Source organism: Alosa pseudoharengus, unplaced genomic scaffold, assembly GCF_046254945.1.
Source record: "Alosa pseudoharengus isolate Yale_2024_CS ecotype anadromous, Long Island Sound unplaced genomic scaffold, YU_APseudo_1.1 YU_APseudo_1.1_scf_16, whole genome shotgun sequence".
NCBI lineage: Eukaryota > Metazoa > Chordata > Actinopteri > Clupeiformes > Clupeidae > Alosa > Alosa pseudoharengus.
Genome location: NW_027468630.1, coordinates 33,100,443 through 33,118,440, shown reverse-complemented (window position 1 = coordinate 33,118,440; position 17,998 = coordinate 33,100,443). Strand labels below are relative to the sequence as shown.

Genomic DNA, 17,998 nt, shown 5'->3' with positions numbered 1-17,998 from the left:
CCAAATCCCATAACCTAACCATAACATCCAGAAATGTAGCCCTGCGTATCGTTATGTTTTTTTTTTTTTTCAATAGGCCTACATGTTATTTGTAACTGTCATTGGATTAAGTATGGGCTAAATCATATAGACAGAAGTAAAAAGAGAATTTCTGCTTTTCAGTAGGCTAAAATAGCCAACTGTAACACATTTAACTTAACAACTCTCAACCAATGTCCATGAAACAGGATAGGCTTTGGACGGCAATGGCTTGTCTCACAGGTGAGCAACTGGTCCATAACCATGGGGATCTCAAGACAGCCTATGATATTTTTCACCTGAGAATAGACACACAAACCATGGGTGGAGTCTCCGTGTCCTCACAGGACAGGCAGCATTGTATCTGACACATTTTCGTCCATAGCAATATGCTCTCTTTGCGGTCTGATTGTGTCTCTAACCCTAAGAGCAATATTTCTAGGACTAGCCATGCTTTTCGGGCTGGAAGAACCTATCCTCATGCCCTGCTCGGCGATCCTCTTCAGCATGCTGTCCACCCAGCTGGTGCTGCTCTGAAGCTTCCCTTGAGGGGGCGCCATCGAGCCCCTCATGTTCCTCCCAGAGGTGATGAGCTCTCCAAAGCCCTCCTGGTGAGAGAAGGCGTAGGCAGACCGCCTGCTGGCCCTGCGTGCTAGCCTGTGACTCTGCTTTAATGGATTCTGCTTCTTGCTCACCTGCAGATGGCGGACCTGAGCAAAAACAAATCTGAATCAACTGCTGGTCTACTTCCCTTTCCCAGCTCAACATAAATACATATATTATATGCATATAAATACATAGGTGCATGTACCTTAACAAAAGTCTTCCACACCTTACCTTCTCAATTAGAGTTGGCCAAAGCTCTCTTTGTACAAATCGAAATACTACTCCAGGCATTATACATGTGACAGTGGTGAGAAGAATGACTAGCCAGACCGTCCTACATGTCAGGCAGTTGTGCGCAGTTCCTGCACAGAGAGGTTAGGAAAGATGCATTTAAAACTGAACTCCACAGTGGAAATATAAACAAGCACAGAGAAGCTTGTTTGGTTATTTATGGCGTTCCAGAGTAAGACACTGATGTATTTAATTTAACAATGATATTTAATATTATCCATTGTTTTAAACTATTAATATGTGGCAAACAGGGTATTGTGCCAATTCCAGGCCTGGCGGATGCGTTAGTTCCGATAGTCTAATCCAGTGTTTTTCAACCTTTTTTGTGCCACGGCACACTTTTGACACTTAAAATGTCCCACGGCACACTAACATCCTGTGTGAAGAAAAAATAAACATACCATAGCCTAAAATTTCAAATAATACACAGATATGGCCTTATTATGGCTTCTATGCTAGACCTGCTCAATAAAACAAGCGCCCTCTGTTTCATTTGTAGGTGACTATATCTAATTTAATTGTTGTTATGAACTGCATATGTGCTGATTCTGTGAATACTGGATATGGGGCCCCCGTTGTACAATGCACAAATAGTGCAATCATACAATCAATGAGAGCATGTGGTTATAAATTATTTGATGCAACAGTTGCTTTTCTGGACCAGTGAGTGACATTTGGGTAATTTTCTGCGGCACACCTGATGATCTCTCACGGCACACTAGTGTGCCCCGGCACAGTGGTTGAAAAACACTGGTCTAATCAGTCCCTCAATCAAGAATGAACCCGCATACCAATGTTGCCAATGCTGATGATGGTCTGAATGGGACCGAAAACGTTTTACACCTTGCTAGCACTTTGCACTTTTCATTTCTTGATGGATTAAAAATCAACTCTTTTGCATCGGCCACATGGTATGCAAGTTCATTCTTGATTGAAAAAATATTAATATGTCTCATTCTTTCCTAACTGAAAGGCTATCATAAATGTAACTTACCAAAAAAGGGGAAATACTTTGGGAGTTCATCAAAGGTGCTGCTTCTGTGTGGGGCAAACACTATGAAGAAGTACATGGCCACGCTGCCCCAGATACAAACATGATTTATTGGCGTCCAGTAATTTGTATCGAGTCCAATCTGACAGTTAAACAAGAGGAAGGTGTTTTACTTAGGCCTACCGAATTTATTACAACCTGAGCTTGAAGCTAAAATATAAAATACTTAATAACTTGATACTTAGTTAAAAAATATCCTTTCCATATCTTACAATGTTTCCTCATTGTTTTTTACTGTTAGGCCAATTCAAAGACAGACTTCAACAGCAGACTTCTCGTCAACTCGTTAATTCGGAAAAACTGGGCTGTTTTTTCTGAATTAACAAGATAGGCTAATTAACTCATTAATTCAGAAAAACAGGACCCGTTTTCTTCCCATGAATGCAATACGCATCTGTAGACTTCAGACCTACATTGCTGAGAAAAACATACACGTATGCTACCTCCACCAAACACCCCCTATCCATATTGGTTTCACATCACAAAAGCCACATGTGATTCTTCACACCCTTACCTGAATGCTCATCACAATGATCAGTGAGGTCGAAATGACGACCGCGAAAGACTGATGGTCTGTAACCGTGGTGCCTTCCTCCTTCAGAGAGTGGCCGAGGGCGCAGTACGGCACGAAGAACAGAGCGAGAGACGTGCCGATGCCATTCAGGGAGCACAGGAGGAACTGGCACTTGTTGAAGAGCTGCCTTTGCTGACCCGGCTCATAGAGCTTAGGGTAGCGCAGGCTATTCTGTTCACTCACGTCCTAACCGCAGACAAAACACCCATGCCAAAGAAACATAAACTTATGGAGTTGGTGGAATTATGGAACCATACACATGAACCACATTAAGAGGTAAACGAGTAATCAGGAGTGTTTACCTGATCAAACAGACCCAATGCTAGAACTGGCTGTGATGTGTAGATTACATTGAAGAGAGTGATGAACCACTGATCATATATGGTCTGTTAAGAGCAAGGGTTGAAAGACAGTGTCATTTCATAATATTAGGCTGTCGGACTAGTCAAGGTTCACTTTGCATAATTTTCACATGGACACAAGCATCCCATCTGCATGTGTCCTCCACACCACTACACCAGATCTATTCTCACCTGTGCTGAGAAGCCACAGAAGAAGGCAAACCAGAAGTGCACAAGGGTGAAGGCGAAGTTCTTGTAGAAGAAGTAGCGCAGGAATTTGCACATGCGGTGGTAGGACCAGCGGCCGTGCACCAGTAGAAGGCGCTGTAGAAAACAGAACTGGGCGAAGGAGTAGTCCGACACAAGGACCGCCTGCCTGCCCTCCTCCCCACTGATGCCCACACCAATATGAGCCGCTGTGGAGAGCAGCATGCGAATATAGGCGTAGACAGACAGCAGTAAGCATCTTATTCAGTCATTACATTGCACACATTACACATATTACACACAGTATATTCACTAACTTCCAGCCATGGGGGCACATAAAGCATGGAAGAAGAGAATAAGTGAAGATGATTTGTGCAATTAATGTACAAATAATGGCAGCGATTCACAAACAAACCCTATATACACAGGCAAAGAGAGAGAGAGTGACTGAGTTTAGAATTGTCATTATAATCCTACTTTTGATCATGCTGACGTCATTTGCGCCATCTCCTATGGCCAGGGTGACGGCCTGCTTCTGTTTCTTCACCAGCTCCACCACCTGAGCCTTCTGCAGGGGGGTGACCCGGCAGCAGATGACTGTTTTGCACAAGCAGGCTGTGTCCAGCAGGAGGTGCTGCATCTCCGCCTCCAGTGCGTAAGCCTGTGGGTCACAGCAGAACATACTGTCAAACAACACTCTTATCTCTCCTCTTGGACTTCCTCAAAACAGAACACTCAAATATCTGTCATCTCTCACCTTAAAGAGCGGATATACTCATATAAATAAACATAGATTTGCGTAGATCTTTACGCCACACAATGTCAGGCTTACCAGGCAAGGCCCACTGATGATAAGTGCATACTCTGCATTCATGGTCTCTTCAAACACACAGTCATCTGTGTGGATGTCATTTTTGTGTGTCAGTGGTCCACCGATGTGATCTTTGGCGTTCCTCCAAAAATAAAGGGGATTTAAGGTAAATAAGGAAAATAAAGTGGCAAAGTGAATCACTAAAACAGACTTTGTCTGCACTCTCTCTCTATCTCTCTCTTTACCTGAGCTGCTTTTGGACCTCCACAGCTGTGGGACCAGAGATGATGAAGACTTCACTCATGTCCTCTCTAAGCATGTTACAAGAGTAAGCTACATTCATGGCTGTCTCTGCAATGACACGAAGAAGAAAAATATTACTGAAATTATCTGAAAATCTAAAAATATAGATATTAAATGTGTATTTTTCTAAAAGCTTACACTATGAAGTAATTCAGTCCTTTCACATCAGTAATTTACACGTTATTATGTCAAGCAGAATAAGGGCCCTATCTTACACCCGGCACATCGTGGCGGCAAGCATGACGTCTTGTTCCTTTCTTCACCAAGTGCTCGAGTTCACCAGTTGCACATCACACAGCAGATTTTGCACTTAGACCAAAGCTTCTCCCAAACAAATGTACAAAATCTGATCATGATAGTGCCCCTTAGGATCAGCAGTTGAGAATAGTTAGGTAACATATCATTTCAAGTACAGATGTACAATATACCCAGTTTGTCTCCTGTAAGAATCCAGATTTTGATGTTTGCCAAGCTCAGAGAAACAAGAGTCTCAGCCACACCTTCCTGTAGTTTGTCCTCTATTGCAGTGGCCCCAAGCAGCTAAAAAGACAAGAATAAAAAATATCCATGCTACTTAAAAAAAACAAATACTTTAAAGAATTTGGACCAAAATACCTCATATGCTGATGACACTTGAAAATATATTCATGGAATCCATTTGAATCCATGGAAATGTATAAAACTGCACATCTAAGAGCGCTAACCTTTTGGCGCTCTATGAAAAAAATCTAATAGAATAAAGTGTTAAAAAAATCAAACAGTGAATGTTGAAAGCAAAGTCTATTTATGTCTTGCCACTTCTGAATATATTATATATGTTTCATATGTGATAATGTTTATTTTTAGAATTAGTAAAAGGAAAAGGAAAATGCCTACTATCAGGTCCCTTTCAATCTCTTCACATAAAGCATCAACAAGTTGTTCCCTGTCCTCCAAGGCAGTGCTAGCAGTGTGAAGCCTCTCTGTCCATTCCTCAAAGGAAGTTCTGTCCAGGTCTTTGTAGGCCAGAACAAGGGTTCTCAGGCCTTCTCCAGCAAACATCTGTGGGAACAATATGTCAACAAAATTATTACAAATCGTATAAAGTCTTTATAACAGTGTCATCAGCTATGTTTCACCTGTGTATTTCATGATTAATTCTTGGTTCACTATAAGTTTGATATGGTGCAGAACCGGTGGCAAAACCTACTATCTTTCGGCAATGCAACAATTTCAAATATACACAACTTGTGTATTTGAAATTGTCGTATTGCTGAAAGATAGATAGATAGATAGATAGATACTTTATTGATCCTTAGGGGAAATTCAAGGTCACATTAGCATACAGACAACATACACATACACATTCTCTAACAGCAGAAAAAGTAATTAAAAGTATATAACATAAAAAAACCACAACTAAGCAATAAGGACCGTAGAAGATAAAGAATATACTAATATACTAAAATACAAATTATACTAAATAAAACTTAATCTAAATCAATTCTAAAAAACAGTATCCCGATAGTGGGTGATTAATCAATCAGGTGCGCTTGCAATGACTGAAGCAGGGACTGAGCCTGTGGTCCTCTGTGCATAGGGTAAGGTAAGGTGCTCTTTGTGAATGAGTGTCATGGTCAGTGGTGGACATTACTTGAGTACATTTACTCAATTACTTTACTTAAATCGCTTTTTCATGTATCTGTACTTTACTTGAGTATTTCCATTTTGTTAAACTTTTTACTTTTACTCCAGGACATTTCGAGGCCAAATATCTTACTTTTCACTCCACTACATTTTGTGACAGCTGAAGTACAGCTGAAGTTCCTTTTGGAAAAAAGATTGTAAAATGGTGTTGCCTAACCTATGTTATTGTTATATCCACTATTTACTGTACCTTGTTGACCCCTTTTCACAATATTGATGTTACCATAACTAGCCTCTTGACGTCATCGAGCAAATGATAGACAATGATAGACAATCTGACACTATCAAACACAAAAGGGAACATCTTAATTTAGTCCGAAAGTGTAAAGCATTCAACAAAGAAAAATGTGGTTACTTTGAAGTATCTAAGATACGATATCACATTAGTTTGTTTTTAGTTCTTTCTACAATTATTAGCTGATTTTGTCCTTGAATGGAGGAGAAAGGCTCAATGAATGCCTATGTCTGTGCCGAATCATTTCAACAATAGTAAATGCAACTGTATTAGTCATAATACATTTCAGGACTTTTTACTTTCGATACTTAAGTACATTTGAAGGGAAGTACTTTTGTACTTCCACTCAAGTGGAAATGTAAAAGGAGGACTTTTACTTTTACTGGAGTAACATTTGACCATGTGTATCTCTACTTTCACTCAAGTACAGGATTTGTGTACTTCGTCCACCACTGGTCATGGTGATGGGGCAAATGAGTAAGTCAAACGAGTAAGTCAAACAGTGCAACAGTGCAAGAATAAAGTCTATATATCTATGTATAAATAACTATATTAAGAAAGGTATAAGTGTGGTCACAGTTCGGCTGTGGCATGGAGGGAGGGGTTGTGCATATGTGCTAATAAAGCATGCAAACAGTGAGGCAGAAGACAATGGTAAAGTGGCTAGTGGACAGACAGTTCAAGACATGGAGGTGGTGAAGAGGCAGACAGACTATGCGGAGAAGTCTATTTCTCCTCTTCCCTTAAGTGATGCATTGAACAGTTCAATGGCCCTGGGGATGAATGACTTCCTCAGTCTGTCTGTTGTGCCAGGCAGTGAGCGAAGTCTCCAGCTGATCAGGCTCTTCTGCTTAATAGTGCTGTGGAGTGGATGACACTCATTGTCCAAGATGTTGATCAGTTTGTTCAGGGTCCTTTTGTCAGATATTGAAGTGATGCACTCCAGTTCAGCTCCCACTACAGAGCCAGCTTTCCTTACCAGCCTGTCAAGTCGCCCCGCATCCTTCTTCTTTGTGCTTCCTCCCCAACATACCACTGCATAGAAGAGGACGCTGGCAACAACAGACTGGTAGAACATCTTGCAGCTTGCTGCTTGCAGCTTGCTGCACACATTGAAGGAGCGTAGCCTCCTCAGGAAGTACAGCCTGCTCTGCCCTTTCTTGTAGAGTGCGTCAGTGTTGGCTGACCAGTCCAGTTTATTGTCCAGGTGGAGACCCAGGTACTTGTAGGTGCTTACCACCTTGACATTGACCCCATCAATGGAGACTGGTAGCAGAGTGGGCTTAGACCTGCGGAAATCCACCACCATCTCCTTGGTCTTTGAAGTGTTGAGTTGGAGATGATTGAGTTTGCACCATTGCACAAAGTCCTCCACCAGGCGCCTGTACTCCTCCTCCTGCCCGTTCCTAATACACCCCACAATTGCAGTATCGTCAGAAAACTTCTGCATGTGGCATGACTCAGTGTTGTAGCAGAAGTCAGATGTGTACAAGGTGAACAGGACTGGAGAGAGCACAGTTCCCTGTGGCGCTCCGGTGCTGCTGATCACAGTGTCAGAGAGACAGTTCCTCAGTCTAACGAACTGTGATCGCTCCGTCAGGTAATCTGTGATCCAGGTTACCAGGTGAGCGTCCACACCCATCTGCAAGAGCTTGTCTCCCAGTCTGAGGGGTTGGATGGTGTTAAAAGCACTTGAGAAATCAAAGAACATGATTCTCACAGCACTTTTCCCCTTGTCCAGGTGAGAATGTGTCCTGTATAGAAGATAAGTGATAGCATCGTCCACGCCCACTTTCTCCTGGTATGCAAACTGTAACGGGTCTAGTGCATTGCGTACCTGGGGTCTGAGCATACCTAAAACGATAGTAGACCTGTTCTGTATGCCACTGTGTAGCAATCTATAGCACAAGTGATGTCAAATTCCTTGTGCTATAGATTGAGGATTACAACAGCGGCTAATCTACAACCAAGCCTATTTACCATCAAAACCACAATCACTAACAAATCACACATCACTAAAAAACATCACCAACAGAACAGCCTTAAAGAGCATTTCACTGGGGTTATCAATGATAATCTGGTTCTGGTCATGCAGGATAATCTATGTTACCTGCTCAACTGGAAACAGTGACTAATCTTTTTTTCTGCTGCATGACAAAGACTGAGAGACTCTGGCCTTGCATGCCTTTAATAAAAAATCTTCCATAAACCCCTTCTCCAGTCCCTGGCTGACTTGGATTATAAATGTTCCAAGGTGTTTGGCTCTCAAAGTAATAACCCTGTCAAATATATGCTAGGCATATATGTTGTGACATTTTTAATATACTTTCAGAGTGCCAGCTCTAGAAACATTCGTTTTCCTTTGGTTTCTAATTCCTTGGGTCAACAAAAAGGCATATTACATATGACATACATATGTAGGTTTTACATTAATGTCAGAGTGAAAAGCCGTCTAGCAGTACTGTGATATGTTTGGGTCTGGTTGATGAAATGGTAAGTAAACGGCTGGTAACTTTGAGGGGTGAGAATGAATAGTTACCTTCGTTCTAAGAAACGAGATGAGTAATATCAAAAGAAAATTTGGAATAACCAATTAAGCAAAAAAGCCAACAACAAAAAAAAACTAAAACAGGATACAACTTACATTAAGGTGCTCTGATGTGATGCGTTTAAGGTCTTCATTTGATGGATTTAATCTCTCAAACAAAATGGTGTCGGCACCCTTACAGTACAGCTTTATCTGGCCATCTGGGGTCTTCACTACAACACCACACACATAAAAAACAGGAGACAGAAAAGAAGTATTCTTAACTCATGTGCGGCGTCACTGTTTCCATGAAACAAAATTAAAACAAAGATTTGTCCTTCATAGTATGTTAGCAGTTTCATAATATGTCACTGTGTCAAAAACAACTCAAAACACATGTGTAGTGTATTAGATTTTCAAGGACATTCCAAATCACTATAAAACGATTAGGCATCATACCTATAACACTCATTCCAAATCACTATAAAACGATTAAGCGTCATACCTATAACACTCATTCCAAATCACTATAAAACCTTTAGGCATCATACCTATAACACTCATTCTTTTGCGCACATTGTTGAAGTCCAGGATAGCAAGGAGCTGGTAGTCCACTGATTTGCCCATTTCAACAACAGTGATGGTCTCCGGGGTTCTGCCCCTGAACACAAAGCCAAAGTTCCTGGCGGCTGTGACCAGTGCTCCCTCGTCAGGTGACTGAGCCTGATACACCAGCTCCCCTGGAGAAAAATGACCCACACTGACCACGTCAGGAGACAGCTTTAGGGACTGGGCTTCTTACATCAATTTGCACAACACCTAGCTTGGCATTAGATAGTGCATTACAGGACTAAAGAGGTTCATAAAATAATGTAGTTGTATACATTTGCTAGTGCTAATGTACATGAATGTTTACATTATGTGGAGACAGGAGGTTAAGAGGCATATTGTAGGCAAACTGTTCTAACTGTGTAACTGGTTAACTTTGTAACACAATGGTGATGCACTTCTTTCACTTATGTAAGTGTTAAGTGATAAAAAAAGATCCATTATACAGGATCCAAGATGTCGGGGCATTATGTGAGCCACTGGCTTGTCAGAATCACAGAGAGAATGTTCCTCAGTATTCTGGGTGCTTCTCACCCTCCACCTTCTCCTCGGGCATGACCGTGTGGCACAGCGCCAGTAGCCTGAAGAACTCCTGGACAGGCATGTCGCCATCTTGCACCGCCTTCACCAGCGTAGCGTCATGGAAACGGAAATGTGCATCCTCCAGCGGGTTAAAGGAGAAGTCCACGCAAGGAGTGCTCTGCACAGGAAACATGCGTAACTGATGCAGTCTGTTTCCAGATACGCAATACTACTATTGCACAGTGAAATATGTGAACTGAGTAACACCCTAAGCAATATGATCATGACAGTTGACTCAGTTGCTTAAAAGTGGGAACTCACCTCTGTGATTTCAACTTTATGTCCATAGTCATCATACACCTCACCTTCATTAAAACAGATAGAATTGAATGGCAGAAGACACACTATACAACATTTACTTTACCACAGCCAGTTCTGATAATATAAGTTAGATACCATAGACTGTCCCATTGATGGAGCACTTGTTGAAGGTCATAATGTTCTGTGTGAGGGTGCCGGTCTTGTCGGAGAAGACGTACTCCACCTGGCCCAGCTGCTCGGTGAGGGTGGTGGTGCGGGCCTCGGCTGGCATGTCCTGCCCGCTGTGGTACATACCCATGTCCCAGCTGATGAAGTAGCTCTGCATCAAGCGGATGATCTCCATACTGGGAGTGGTTCAGAGAGCACACAGCAGCATCAGACCAAAACACTCCTACTCAGAAACACCTATACTCTCATGTTTAGCTAGTTTAGTTTGGTTAGAGAGTTTTATGATGGTGGTTTTGTTTGCGATATACAAGCTGGTGTCCCTTTGCATTTCATCCATTACTTACTACATCCATAATTACTACATACTACTGGATGTGGAAAACAAAGCAGTCATGCATTGTGGGAATAGTAAAAAAATTGTGCAAAGATCCCAAACACCAGTCTCAAGTGACCACCCCTGAGAGGGCAAAGCAAAGAGCCTAAAACCTAAAACACTGAAGATCAATTAGAAGCTTTTGAAAGAACGTTATCAAGAGCTTTTATGACCTGAGTGGATATGAGCACATTGATTTCCCAGACACAGAGAAAATGCATCCATTAAAAAGCCATTTTATACCAGCATGTCATATAAATATGTCACTAAATGTTTTATTATTATAGATTGTCATTTTCTAAAGCACAACTTCAACAATTCTGGGCACTTACTGAGCACTTCTGTACAATACCTCATCACAGTAACTCACTATAGACAATCCACAGAAACACACACACACACACACACACACACACACACACACACACACACACACACACACACAATCTCACACCTTCACTTAAACATTACAAAAGCCTACCAAATCACAAACTAACTATGTTCTATTCAATGTCTTGTCTGTCTTCTGAATTACAATATTTTATTGTCTTTGCACTGCTATGTTGTTTGTTTAACACTTCCATATCTTAACACTTCCATATCCATATCTAGCTCTTAGGACACATCATTTCAAATACCTTGAAATGACAGCCTGTAGAGTGTTTGTTGGGTTATGGTCATACACATACCTACTTTATGATCATATGAATACTCACCTAACATACAGAGAAATGGGCACAACAGTGTTCAGGATTATGATGTAAGACCAGAATGTCAGGAAACCATAGAATACTGCACTGTCCATATTTGGCTCCCATTGCAAATAAATCTGGAAGTGCTTTCCAACATTGTACTCCCAAATAGAACTTCCGATAGATAAGGTAATGCCCAAACACAGAAGCAGGCCAAAGATCTGATCACATGAAACACAGTTCAAAGAATACATTTATAACATGTTATATACAAATTCAAGATCCTCCTAAATTAATTACATGGCATGTTAATTAGGCATGCAAAACATGCGCCCCTTCACTTAGGAAAATCCCATTGATAATTTGCAAAGGTACTCTCCAAAAAACATTCTCACTTTTTGATCCTAATTTAGCTCTTGACAAGGAGAGGGTGAAAAATGCATGATCAGAGACTCAAAGCCCCATAGATCAGTGTTTCTTAACTGGTGGGTGGGGAACCAAAAGTGGGTCGTGGAGCTTGTAGTTAAAAAATAAATAAAAGAAAATTGGGCCTTTATTTTGGTAGACTTTATTTGTATGTCATTCATCGCCATGGACATACAGCAGACAATGTTTATGTGACAGGTCATGTTAGACATCATTTTAGCGGTAGGCCTAAACGCAAGTAGGCCTAGGCTACAACCCTGAATATTTAAAGTAGGATATGGATTCACTTAAATTGAGACATAATGGGACAGAAACCCCACTGAGTTGCTCGAACATGAGTACTTTAAAAAGAGACATCAGGAGTTGAACACTTCTTACTTGTAGCTCACCATATCGTTGGCTTGATCGCTAAAAAAATATATGGGTCGCGATACGAGACTTAATGAACATGGAAAATTGTGGGTCCCAAAGCAAGACCAGTTAAGAACCACTGCCATAGATGCCATTGATAAAATATTACACATTAAGGTTTTACAAGCATGATATTTATAGAGCATTGAATAATTTACAAACAAGAATTTTAGCAGTGTATTGCAGTGCAGTATTATTTTGGGACTTACCCACAAGACCAGTGTGTTCAACAGTCGGTCAATGCTAGTGCGCTTCAACTTTGTCTTTCCACAGTTTTGCATGAGCTTGGTTTGAAGGCCTAGAAAAGATCAAACCTCTGCTTCAATATACTGAGTGAGATACATTCATACATGTGTGTGCATCATTGTTTCAGTATGTTTGTATGCTGCCTATTTATATTTACATTTAATATATATACCACAGTATACTCAGAATACACAGAACTTCATTGATAGCCAATGTGCACATAACCTCACTCAATGTTTTCTGACTCCATGTATTGTATTGTATTGTATTGTATTGTATTGTATTGTATTGTACTGTACTGTATTGTACTGTATGGTATTGTATTAATTCTACCTGCAAATATGACCATTCCAAAGCACCAGTCTGTGTTCCTGAGCATACATCCCCTCAGCAGTAACCTCTGGTTTTCCAAGGAGTATTTGCTATCCTTCCATGTTAGGGTCCCAGTAAATCGGTCCAATCTATTATTGGGAGCCTCACAAACAACCTCTCCTGTAAAGAAGAATCGGATGAGCCATGGTATCCATCAGTTGTAAAGGTTTTTCATTATTCTTCAATGAGAAACATACCATCAAACTCTGCTAGCTGAGTGATGTTTGCACCAAGTTCAGAGGTAATTGGTAAGGCCTGACGCACTTTCAGATTTGTCTCCCTGTAAAAATTAAACACAATTATACAAACAAACTTAAAAACTGTTCAAACAATAAATGTACATAATAGCATTTTTCGTTTCAAGAAAATTCTTCATTCTTAGTTCAATGTCAGTCTATATGTTCTGAATCTATAGGACACAAGGGACTAACAAATAATTAATTGGAATAACAGACAAAAACACACAAATAAGACAAAGTGACCTAAAACATCTACAACTGCTACTATCTTACCCATCCAGTTCTGCTGTTTCTATGTAGCAGAGTCCATTGGGTTCACTTGATGATAGCAGTAGCAAATCTGCCTGCATCAAGATACAACATTCACATTTTGCATCCACAAGACAACATTAAAAGGGTTAAACAAGTGTAAATGTTTTAATCAATATTTCAATACATATTATACTATATTATACAATACTCTGTATTATATTGAAATCTATACATTGAGAACATTACGTGTAGCTGAGCGTTTAACACATTTTTGTAAATAAACTTCTTGTTTCCTTCTCCCTCCCCATGTCTTAACCCCAACCTAACAACACATTGCTCACTGTCATCCAGAGGGCCCACTTCCTGTTTCTAAATCTAGTTCTCTATGTTTACAAGATGTTGCTTGAAAACAAAAGTACAGTTTTTCTCCCAAGACAACTACAATGACCATGTTATAATGCTGCATTACAATACTGTGCATTATATTGCATTAGTTCTATGTTATGTAGCTGTTTAATACTGACAATCAGCTAAAATAACCATGCAGGCCTTCCTGTCTCTAAATTAACTTATGTCTTTGCCACCGTCAATGTAAAGCAGGCGTAATGGTGCTATGATTTGAGTGTCATATCAATATATTACAGTGATCAAATATGGATAATGGATTAGGATTCACAAAAGGATGTGTGGTCAATCACTTACAGCAATAAACTGGTTGTTCTCAAGCCTTATGATGTCCCCAACATGAACATTCATCCATTTTTCCCTCTGTAGTCTGCAGACAAAACAAAAACACTCATTTCACCTCACCAATATGGAGGCTTCCATTTGGAACCACTAACAGGTTGCACTTTGCACTTACTTGCCCTCAATGAGCACCTGAGATTGCCGGGTATTCACCTGTCGATCACTTCTGTGGCGGAACTAGAGCAAAGAAGAGTCAAAGAATCATTCAAAAAAGATATTTTAGAAGATATAGCATTTATAACCTTAATCCAAACTAGGCAAGCAAAATCTAAGTCCTCAAAGGTCTTGTAGGTGCAGACACATTGTGGCATGGGGGAATAATTAAAAACATTCATGCGTATCAGTGTGTATGAAGCATAATGTGAATCCAAAGGGGAAACTCTGGTGTATAGTACTTATTTATATTACTCTTATATTACTCTGGTGTATGGCTCTCTCAGCATTATCACTGAGACTAGTACTCTCCCAGTAAGAAAAAAAAGATCTCATCTCATCGTCTCATCTTCACCTACATAATCATCCGTGGCATCTTTTACAGCGGTGACCAAGAGCACAAGGGCCAGAGGCACGCAGGTTGTGAACCAGGACAAGGAGGAGATCTGAGGAATCAGCTACGAACAAGCAGAGGAACTGGTGTCACATTCAACTGTCACAGTCATACCAAGACATAAGGGCTCTAAAGTCACAAAACCCACCTGTAGGATGAGCAAACATAAGAAGTATGCGTTGGCCACACGCTGAAACTGCTCATAGAGATTTATGGGCAAGAAAGTGAATATGTTGTATTTGGACGTTTTGATGTGGTTATCCTGTAATGAAAGGTAACATGGATAACAACATTCACATTAATAGTGAAGGTTCAAAAGATACATGTCACACACACACAGTCTACCAAACATGAACAGATCAATACATTTTGAAACAATATTTGTTTAGAGAACAGAGTGTTGTGTTGATATAGTGACTTTAAAAACAACCAGATGGTTTTATTCCTGATTTACACTGTCACCCAAAGCTATACCCATACTCATACATTATAGAGGGTGAGGTATGCAGTAAACTGAACATTTAGGGGCAAGTATGAATTGAAAAGCAGAAGAATAAGGCTTTCGTCACATTTCATTACTATACTATATTCTGTATAAAACCTCCACCACTGAAAGGGCTTTTATTACTTAGGTAGTATCTTTGGCATTTAGCCATGTGCTATTCATGGATGAGAATGAAGCAATTCCCCTGTCAGATCATATATCCCCCATTTTCAGGAATGTATCTGAGGCAACACTTCCCTACACCTCTTTGACCTTCACAACTCTTTTTGTCTGGACGCTCGCTCATCTATGTGGCTGTGTTGCGTTAGTGCAGGTTACTAATACAAATCATAAGCAAGAAAACTCCTTTGTCACCATGTGACTCTTGCCCCCATTATAACTGGTTGTGTTTTGGTGATTGGCAAAACATGTATTTCAGCATATTGTCACCTATAGCACCATGCTTAGCATTAAACGTGCAATGCAGAACCAATAAGCGAAAACTAGATATCAATCAAAATTTCTACTACTGGCTAATGCTGTCTGTATGCTACTGAGACCTTGAATTTCAATAAAGTATCTATCTATCTACAGTATATATCTATCTATCTATCTATCTATCTATCTATCTATCTATCTATCTATCTCAATCTAATGCATCAATCATTTACTGTATTTTACTGTACTAGCAGAACAATGTAGGATGTACACAAACAAACACTGTCTGTCTATACAAACTCAAACTTTTTTGAAAATGTTCACAATATATTTACAAAATGCTTCAAATCTGCCCCATTTTCACTGCTACATTATGACAATAAAGACAAATATCCTTGAGAACCTGTATAGAGGCAAACAGTATTGCATACTCACAGCATACATGAATTTTCCGTTATACTCCCGATCATTTGCACGAACACGCCGCTCCTCCTCTGCAGATAGTGTGACTTCATTACTATAGAAATTCATTCTTACTGTACATCTCATGAAAATAAGCATGGCCTTCTTTAGGGATGACCAATACCTGGGTCATGGGAGGTCCTGCAGGAGGTCCATTTTGTCCTACTGGGCCAAAATCTCCATGGCCCCTTCTCTGTATGGGTCATGTCTCTTCAGATAATCTTACTGTAGGAAAACAATGCATTAAAATTGATTCAAGCATCTACAGCTTAACTGTTCTTTTAAATTACCTTCTCAGCTCAGTCATTCAAAAGAGGCATTCCAAAGATGAACTCTAAATTTAACATATATATAAACCATTTTTAAAATGTGCTATTTCAGAAAATATGCCAGAAGGAAAGAAACGTATATTATGTAAAATTGCCTCTACTTCTTCAGTTAGCCCAAAATGTAGAAAATATTAACCACTGTTATCTAATTACCTAATAAAGAGTTCATTAACTGGAGTAGTTAAGATCTTTATCCTGTACAATCTGGTTTATCTAGTAACTCTGTTCATAAATCAATCTTACCTTTTGTCGATATGGATAGACAAATGAGTTGATGCCGTCCTTAACCAGAGTTAAAATGCATCTGCTGTGAAAACCACAGGAGAGGACATCACCCAGTTTTGCTTTTTTTAACGCATTCAGAGGAGGTAACCAAAACTTAAGAATCTGCTTCACATGCAAGCTGTGAAAGGCTGGTAAATATTAGTGATTTTTTGCATTATTTAGTGATTATGCATTATTTGATATAGTAAAATACTATCTAAAAAATCTTCTTTTTGAGCTTTATGTAAAGTCAAGTCTAGAAGTTGTGGTACTAGCCACCAACTGCTCTGTTTTGGTTTCCTGACATGCAAGTCTGCCCCCACCACATTATAGTCTCTTTATAGGGGTTTGCTAGTCTCTTGTCACCAGAAAATAACTTCCTAGAAAGTTGTATGAGGGTCCTGTCATGAAATATAGTGAGATACTGTGGTCTGGGGAGCATTACATTTCATTATTGAACACAACCAGTGTGCATTGCACATAACATACTGTGATCTACCATTCAAACTTGTTTCATCATCACTTTAAACGGCCTCCAGAATGGCATGTGAAATACCAACAAGGCAAAGCTCAGAGTGCTAATGTTATGCCATCACAATGCAATGTTATGGCAAATGGTCAGACACACAGAGAGAGAGAGAGAGAGAGAGAAGGAGAGAGAGAGACTGGCTGTGAGGTGTGAAATGACAGTCAGCTCATCCATGTCAGTTAACCTAACCAAACTGCTGCCACTGTGATCGCTCAAAAACATAATTGAAAAAATGTAAACAAATGGCAACAGTTATTGTGTTTTTGTAAACTGCAACAGTTCTGTAAAGTAAAGTGTAGGGGGAGAAAAATGGACATCAAACGGATAATTGAATAAGCTTTAAGGCTAGCCTACTCCGTTTTTATTTTCAACTAGGCTACCACAGAAAGAAATTGGTGGAGACAAAAAAAAACAGCATAATCAGCAATTAAATAAACGTTGCACAAACCATTAGATGTAGGATCTAGGGACGCACCTTTAATACAGAAGATGTTGTATGACTTAATCCATGCCTCGCGGAATACCAGTAGCCATGAATTCACATAGACTAGGATGTTCTTCTTCTTTGGGGTTTCTTGGCAGTTGACAATAGGCTGTCATTGCTTCCGTTTTTGAAGTCAAAAGATACTGACTACTCTGACTAAGCTATTGAATATCCATAACATTTCTGGACATATCATCTTCACATAGCATAACTTCTAGGATTTGAAAGTGCATTAGAGACGCTGCCTCGCTGAATTGATTCCAGCCTACACGCTGCAATTTCCTCCACACGCGCTGTTGCAATAGCTACTAGGGCTTCTTCCGCAGCGATAGCCATGAGAGCATCATCCATTTCTAAAACCCTACACTTTTATACCCCATCACTTTCAAGACTTCTTCAGTCTCACAATAAACCAGAGGAATCAGTGTGTAGA

At 40.0% G+C, this 17,998-nt stretch overlaps 1 protein-coding gene across 1 annotated transcript; it reads right to left on the bottom strand.

Moving 5' to 3' along the window:
• Window positions 1–51: 51 nt before the first annotated feature.
• LOC143125936 (putative phospholipid-transporting ATPase IM) lies at window positions 52–17,988 on the bottom strand. Its single transcript, XM_076287784.1, has 29 exons — window positions 17,557–17,988; window positions 16,532–16,595; window positions 16,084–16,184; window positions 15,933–15,991; window positions 14,724–14,837; window positions 14,541–14,639; window positions 14,144–14,205; window positions 13,984–14,056; window positions 13,303–13,373; window positions 12,988–13,070; window positions 12,752–12,910; window positions 12,382–12,470; window positions 11,360–11,556; window positions 10,238–10,446; window positions 10,103–10,146; window positions 9,794–9,959; window positions 9,202–9,390; window positions 8,768–8,883; window positions 5,079–5,243; window positions 4,631–4,742; window positions 4,145–4,250; window positions 3,921–4,041; window positions 3,566–3,749; window positions 3,074–3,297; window positions 2,843–2,926; window positions 2,481–2,726; window positions 1,910–2,048; window positions 856–986; window positions 52–728 (listed from the first exon to the last, which is right to left on the bottom strand). The coding sequence occupies exons 3-29, from the start codon at window positions 16,163–16,165 to the stop codon at window positions 360–362; spliced, it is 3,693 nt and encodes a 1,230-aa protein (XP_076143899.1). The 5' UTR covers window positions 16,166–16,184; window positions 16,532–16,595; window positions 17,557–17,988; the 3' UTR covers window positions 52–359.
• Between the last annotated feature and the right edge of the window lie 10 nt (window positions 17,989–17,998).

Excerpts from the sequence above, each read along its gene's own strand:
- LOC143125936 (XM_076287784.1), bottom strand. The coding sequence starts at position 16,165 with ATGACCCATACAGAGAAGGGGCCATGGAGATTTTGGCCCAGTAGGACA. Across the intron at positions 14,057-14,143 it reads CAGGTGCTCATTGAGGGCAA|ACTACAGAGGGAAAAATGGA; the intron begins GTAAGTGCAAAG and ends TTTTGTCTGCAG. Across the intron at positions 3,750-3,920 it reads TCATCAGTGGGCCTTGCCTG|GCTTACGCACTGGAGGCGGA; the intron begins GTAAGCCTGACA and ends TGTGACCCACAG.